Source organism: Montipora capricornis, chromosome 5 (genome assembly GCF_036669925.1).
Source record: "Montipora capricornis isolate CH-2021 chromosome 5, ASM3666992v2, whole genome shotgun sequence".
Lineage (NCBI taxonomy): Eukaryota > Metazoa > Cnidaria > Anthozoa > Scleractinia > Acroporidae > Montipora > Montipora capricornis.
The window spans coordinates 9,826,851-9,834,653 of NC_090887.1; the positions used below are offsets into that span (position 1 = coordinate 9,826,851).

Consider the following 7,803-nt stretch of genomic DNA (forward strand, 5'->3'; position numbering starts at 1 on the left):
AACAAAGGCTTGGGCTACCTGTAACAACACAGAGTTGGCATTGTTGCTAACGTGCATTGCTGAAGTTCCGGCTTCTCTGCTCCTATCTTGAGATGATCCAGATCCATGTGGTGTTGCCTCGTCACTAACTACATTCCTGGATGTTGGAATGTTCCTTATTCTTTCACAAATGGTTACATGGTGTCTACCTTCACAGTTAAAGCATTTTGCCTTTGACAGAAAATTTGTGGAGATATGGCCACCCTTCAGGCACACAAAACACTTGCCATTTCGTCTCAGAATTGTTCTCCTGGCTTTCGGTTCAGTGATGGTCATGCAGTTAATGGATTTGTGATTCTTCTTGCAAAAAACACATTGTTGAGTAAATTCCTCACTGCCTGTATAAAGGGCTGAGGCAGAATGGGGTTGTTTGCTTCTTGCTCTGTACTGTTCAAACATGGGTGTTTTGGCATTTGCACCACTTGTTTTCATTGCAGTACATCTTTCCCTGGCTTCCAACTCAGTTTTCAGTGCACTCGACAAGGCATCAAGATTCCATGATTCCTCACTGCCAAACTTACGGCTTACAACCAATCGTAACTCTGAGGGGATTTTTTCCATCACGACTGGGACCAATAAATTCCTAAAGGACCGTGATTCAACTCCTAACGCATTCAAACCTCGAATGTTGATTTCAATCTTGTCAAACAATTCACGTAATCTCTTTGTTTCATGCACTGAATTGACAGATGGAAGTTTCAATAAGGCATCCATATAATTTGATATCAGCAACTGCGGTTTACCAAATCCTTAAGAATGTCAATGGCTACTTTATAATTGTCTGCGGTTAGAGGCAGTCCAGCAATTGCGGATTCAGCATTGCTTGTTACACAACTCTTCAGGTAGGTGAATTTTTCAATGGCCGAGATGCCAGTATTTCCATCGACAGCAGATTGAAATGTGTCCCAGAAACCCTGGCATTCTTGATAATTTCCCGAAAACGATTTGAGTTCGAGTTTAGGTAGTTTCACTTTTGCGCTTTCGGTATTTCTGGTACTACTATTTTCCTGATTTGTCGCATGGGCCTGTGTGTGTTCGCCATGTTTCCCTTTCTCCAAACTCAAATCGATTTTCGCTAAAATACTGTAAACGTGCTCACAAAACTCACCAGAATCTTCTATTTCTTTCTCCAGTTCCTTTGGTTTGGTGAGCTCTAATATTGTTTCATCCAGCTTTTTGGTCGTTTCCAATTTTTCGGTCAACAAGGCTTTCAGAGCCGTTACATGTAACTTTTCCCTGAACGACGTTAAATCTCCCACGTGTTCTGTCAAAATTTTCTCCACATTCCCCACTGTTTTGTACACAAAGGTCCTTTGTGCATCTCGTATTTTCCTGTTCTTGTCGATATTCATGACGCTTTATGTCCATAAACACCCTTTTTGAGTAGACTTCGCCTTTTTCCAATTCAAAAAATCCTTCGATGACGGCAACAGCTTTGTTGTTCTACTCCTTCCTATATTTCCTCCGACTCGAAAGGACCATGTAGTGAATCTTTATGGTATATTTAATTCATTTCCTGGTGAATAATCTCTTTACAATTTTCCATACGAATTACCACTTCACTCGACGGTTTCAGGCCTTAAGCACGGTTGAAATCTAAAACTCAATACTCAACTTGACACTCGAAACGATCCGACGATCGATCAACACTCAGACTATAAGTCCTTCTTTCACACGTGACTTTCTTCCCGCCACACGTAATGTATGCTTATTTATGTCAAATCTATTTTTAACACTTCTATTACAGTTATATTAAATGTATAAAATAGCAGATGAAGGAGCTTTTATGGCTATTAAATAATTTTTTCAAGCTTATACTTATATTTAATTTTGTTGATGAAATCCGAAAGTAATAAAAATGGTGAGTCATTCTGGAGTTTTTTCTTATAAATATAATACCGCAGAAAGAGGAGGGTGTAGTTCAATTTTTTTATCAAGGTAATTGAACTTGGAAAAATACCAAAAAGAAGATCTTCAGTGTTTAGATTAAATTCAGAGTCATTCTCTGTATTAAACCATTGTACCACTTCTTGAGTAAAGGACTTTGTAAACTGGCATTCTGAAAAAGTATGGTCTATAGAATCCAGATCCCCGCAATATATACAATTACTATCTGGTTTGATATTAAACCTAAAGAGTTCCTTTTTGGTCACCACAATTCTATGAATGAATTTGAAATGAAATTCCCTAACTTTATTTTCTCTACAGGTCTTTCGTACCGATTTGAATATATTTTTCCACTTAGTTTTGTCCATGGGAACGGTTTGATTCCATCTCTTTGGACCAGTTTGTTTTTCTTTATACTTCGTATCAACGATTAACCCCAGCCTCGAGTTGAAGTGTTTGGGAACGAGTCTCGATGGGGCAAAACAAAACTTTTCAGTCCCTCGGGACTCAACATGGCTCCTATGTGATTAAGGCCCATTAACAAATGCCCGAGCACGTTCATAGCATTCTTTAATTTATTAATTACTCAATCGCTGTGTTTCCCTAGCAACTTCCGTGTTGCACTCTGTAACCTATTTATGCATCTGTCATTGACCAATCAGAAACGCGATATTGTATTGAGCATATAATAACTTATAACCCAGGTTGAGTGTTGTTTTTAAAGTTTTAAGAAGTTTTTACCAAAAGTATAGACCTCTTTTATAATGGCGGCCAAATAAAATATTGTTCTGTTTTAATGCTAATAAGCCCTTCTAGCCTCGCTACGAACAAGAAATTTCAAAAGAATTTTTGTTTCAAAACGAGGGCAGTAGGTCTAATTAAGATAAAGACAAAAAAAAAATGTAAAAGTGGTCGCCATTTATGAAAGTGAGCTATAACTTAAAAGGGAAAAGATCGTTTTGAGGCATTTCAATCATTTATGACTTGCTTTTGAATTCATGAACGATCCATTTATTTGATCAATTTTCGTTCCAGACCTCTAATTCTACCGACAAGGAAGAGGTCGCCTCAGGCGGTTTGTTTGATAGCACTTCGGAAGAGTTTCGTAAGGCTTTGCGATACGCAAGTATAAGCCTCGGAGTGGCCCTATTTTTCTCGCTGATGTATGAAGTTATACGTCGCATACGATCAAGAGAGAAAGTGCATCAGAAAGGTAAGGAATGTTTTTGCTTGTACAATACACTCGAGCCTCCCATTGCGCTGGGAAAAATTCTAAAAAAACAGTGCTTCAAAACTGGCAAAAAAAGCACTCAAACGTTGCTCGAATTTTCAAAATAGTGTTCAAAAGTCGTTCAAAGTTTTAAAACATTCCCTTGGAGAATTCATCAGTATGACATTTTTTTACCAAACGTGCCTACCGGCCGTTGGTTACATAATTATGTTCCGCGCACCGGTGGCTCAGGCGAGTTGAGCGTCGGGCTACAATGCGGGAGGTCGCGAGTTCGATTCCAGACGGACCAAAACTCAGGATCTTAAACCAACTGAGGAGAAACTGCTGCCTTTGTAGTTACATCCGCAAATGGTTAGACTTTCAAGTCTTCTCGGATAAGGACTGTAAACCGTAGCCCCCGTCTCACAACCCTTTTTGTTCAAAAAACTCCGTGGGACGTTAAAGATCCCCGGGGAGGATTCCCATATACAATGGGGAGGGATTCTTGTCGAAATTTTTAAATTAACCCCCTAAAGGAAACCAATCTGGGCGTGGCCCAGACTTCTTTTGACCCCTAAAATAAATATACACTTTTATATTTCGTTGGGCGCAACCCTAAGGGAGACCTTCACGGCTAAATATGATGGCGTTTTGCCCAGTAAACCTTAAGTGAGACCAATATCCGAAATTTACTCCCCTAAGCGAGACGACGAGCATCCCTCCCCTTTTTATATGGGCGTCCCCCCCCCCCCCCCCCAATCCCTTTCCCGGGGATAAAGATGCCACACACTGATCGAAAAGAGCAGGACACGGAGTTCCAGTGTTATTGGCGGGCTCCTATTGAGGACCACAAGTTCATTAGTCTATGGGAATCACGTGCACGTGCTACCCCGAACTCCCGTGTAAAACGTTAACAGTGGTTTTTTTTAGCAAAAAATACCTTGGTAATATGTGTTTTGAAGACTGCATTGCAAAGCAGTTTGTGAAGTAAAATCTAGATAGACCTTTGCCTGTGGGTCCAAATTAATTGCTGCTAGTTTTGATGACTTTGCGCGTCTTGCCCGGCAGATAAGAAGCGAAAATTTGCGATGTTTGCTTTCGGTGGAGACATCAATATCATAGACTAAAAACATTTGAGTTTAGGTGCACTTTAAGTTTAATATATTTTTGATTTCCAGTAAATTTCAAGGAAATTCTACAAAAAGAAATGAACATGCTAGTGGAGGAGTTTTTTCAGCGCATGCGCAAAATAAAAGAGGCCCTAGGAGAGAAGCACAGGAGGCAAATAATACGATTTTGGAAACTGAGAAGAAAGACATCTTTCGAAGCACGTTGGCTGAGAATCTCTCAAGTAACTCCAATACACTCCAAAGAAGTGGCGGTTACTGAGCTAACTTGAAAGAGAGCCTATAAGAGGAACATGACGACTTCGACGAGAAAATCATCTGAAAATAGGGACTTTAACTAAAGATCTTCGACGGCGAAGGCGACGAAAACGTCACCTCAAAATATAACTTTACACTAGCGTAAGTCTTTCGTGATTATTTCATCTCGTTCGCGTCGTACAATGCGGGCGACGTATCCTCAAATTAAATTGGGTGCGAGCGGTTTTCAGAGTCGACAGGTTGTCGTTAAAACGTACAGAGTTCCAGAAACGTGCTAAAATGCATGCCGCACGTGCAGCACGATTATTTTTCCTCTTCTAATCAATGATATTCTTGTTTTGTTCTGGCGTTCTCGATGACGACCGCGTCGTAGATCTGTAAGTAGGGACTTTACGATCTACGACGGCGACGTCAACGAAAACGTCGCCTCAAAATACTTTCTCGCTATTTCCAAAGCGTCGTACAATGTGGGCGAAGTGTCCTAAAAAATAAATTGCGATCGCGTTGTCGTGAAAACCTCAAATTTGGTGATTTCATTCCGTTGTTGTGCAGAGTACCGCACGACTTTGTGCTAAATGCGTGCCGCACGTGTGCAGCACGATTATTTTTCCTCTTTTAACCAACGATATTAGGGAGTTTAAGATCTATGACGCGACGGCAAACGAAAACGTCACAAATTTTGCATATTTCATGAGCAAAAACAATAGCTTTGCACGCTGTGCACGTGCATTTTTCATTTTTGTACATTTCTTTCACGTTTTCGGCAAATCTACGACGTGAAATGACCAATTCTCAAGTTTTACGGAGAACGTGAACAAAAGGCAGCGAATTTGAATTTTCTGTCGTAGATTCAATACCGCACCTCCTAATTCAGTTCCTGGGGAGTTACACTAGTTTTTAGAAGTTAGACAAGCCGACGTAACGACGAAAAAGATTAATAAACCTGAACTTGCAATTTTAAATGACGTTTTCGTTATCGTCGCGTCGCAGATCTTAAAGTCCCTATTATTGTGTTGTGACGTTTTCGTCGACGTCGCCGTAGTGGATCTTTAAGTCCCTAATATAAACTTGGGCGCTTTGCAACCATTTCGCGTTGCTCGGTGTGTAAACTGCATAGCTATTATCCAGGAAATAGCCAAAAAAAATAGTTATTTCATGTCGTTATTAGGAAGAAATCCTTCTCATCGAAGTCGTTGGGAAAGGGTTACTGTTAGCATTAATTCCGCGTAGTTCTTTAGTGCACGGTTCTTATGTTCAAAAGCTCCGTCCAAACTATTCATACAGCTTGGTAACCTACCTGGGCTGGTTACCAAGAAAGTACGCCTTTCCACAGTAAAATTTCAGATATAATGGAAAGATAAAGCATCGCATTTACGTGAAACGGAAAACGCGAAACGGTGTGGTGCTGCTTGTCATAAACCACATTAAAATTAATTCTACCTCGTCTCTCTCTTATGAAAAGTTACTTGACACCTGCTGCTAACACGCAAGAAATAAACTCATATCAAATGAATTTCTTCAATTTTTGGCAAAACGCAAATTTTAGTCCGACGTTTGCCGTTTATCGTAAACGTGATGTTCAATCTCTCTAAGATCTCTGTACCCATACGGAAGACCTTAGACAGCAATGACCAGAACCAGGTTGCTGACCAGCGGTTTTCGTTAAAACATTGGTTTGCTGGGGGATGGTCAGTCTCGCGGGCTCAGAAAACCTGGTTGTGGTCATTGTTATTTTAGGATTTTCTACCCATACAGATCTCGAATAGACCTCTTTACAATTGCTACCTGGCCTTTAAATGAAAGTGAGGCTGGTGTTGACCTTGTTATGATACAGACCTCCCTCCTTTTCTTATGTTAATGATGTTGTTGCAGAATTTACAGAAGAAAAGCAGTGAGGTTTCTATCAAAACAAGGTCAACATAGGCCTCACGTTCATTTAAAGGCCAGGTAACTGAACACATAACTGTAAAATGGGCTATTGGTAAGGGCTGTATAATCGTTGTTTTTGATTTTTTATGCATGTGTGTTTAAACCAAGTTTACTGCACTATGCTAGAATACAGGAAATAGTATGAAAAATGAAAAATAGGGTTAGACACTCGCCCCAGCTATATCATCAGCGAATGATTGGACAACACTGTTTGCTTCATTTTAAAAATGGCGTTGTTTACCTTGAAAAGGTCCATTTTGTAACCTTTACCAACTGATGAAACCTTCACCTCCACGCCCAAGGTAAAAGAGAGCTATGGCATCAAAGACAACGCTAACGAAAACGTCAGTTGAAAACACTCATTTGGGCGAATGTGACTATTTTGGGAGCACTTTATCTTGTTCGCGTTGTACAATGTTGGAGAGGAAATCTTTTCGGCGTTTCGTCGCAGTAAGAGATTGACTGTTGAATGCTTACGCAATCGTCAAACCTAAAAAAATGCATTTTCGTTGTTCTTGTGCGAAGCACGCGAAAGAAATGTACCAAACGCCATACCGCACGTTAAAACTTCCCGGAAAGCGCAAAACAGGCTAACGTACAAGGCATGCCATGTAGTCCGATCAAAAAAGCCGGCGTGAAAATTTCGGGATGATCCGTCAACTTGTTTGACGATTGCGTAAGCATTCAACAGTCAATCTCTTACTGCGACGAAACGCCGAAAAGATTTCCTCTCCAACATTGTGCAGGGATGGCGCAGTGGTGAGAGTACTTGCCTCCCACCAGTGTGGCCTGGGTTCGATTCCCGGACTCGGCGTCATATGTGGGTTGAGTTTGTTGGTTCTCTACTCTGCACCGAGAGGTTTTCTCCGGGTACTCCCGGACCGGTTTCCCCTCTCCTCAAAAACCAACATTTGACTTACTTTCATTGTTCATTTCAGTTTACAGTGTCCCCAATTAGCGCTCCAGCGCTAGAACGACTAGACACTTAAATAAAGTTCCTTTCCTTTCCTTTCTTTCCTTTCCTTTTCCGTTATTTATCGATTATAGAAGAAGACGCATGATTTTTGATGCGAATGTAGTTCTTAGGCGAATGCAAATCTATTCATATACAGTAGAAGTAGAAGTAGAGTAGAGTAGAGTAGAGTACAGTAGAAGATAGTAGAAACAAGATTGTTATACTTCCCAACTCAATTACGTTTTCCGATTGAAGGAGAACGTGCCACATGTCATGGGTCAAAACTCGCTAACTTCCCAGGAAAACAACGACTTGAACTTTCGACTCGCACGTAATCAGGAGGTACACCTTTGAAACAGCAGCAAATTCCGTGTAAGAATCCGTGTATTGTTCTCTTT

General features: G+C 40.6%; 1 protein-coding gene across 1 annotated transcript in view; it reads left to right on the top strand.

The window, feature by feature from the left end:
- The window catches only part of LOC138049395 (protein sidekick-1-like), a 71,887-nt gene extending 64,786 nt beyond the window's left edge, over window positions 1-7,101 (top strand). Inside the window, exons 20-21 of the mRNA XM_068895647.1 lie at window positions 2,962-3,139; window positions 4,315-7,101. Of these exons, the coding sequence (XP_068751748.1) occupies window positions 2,962-3,139; window positions 4,315-4,535 (399 nt within the window). The 3' untranslated portion in view covers window positions 4,536-7,101. The remainder of the gene's footprint in view (window positions 1-2,961; window positions 3,140-4,314) is intronic.
- Window positions 7,102-7,803: the final 702 nt, after the last annotated feature.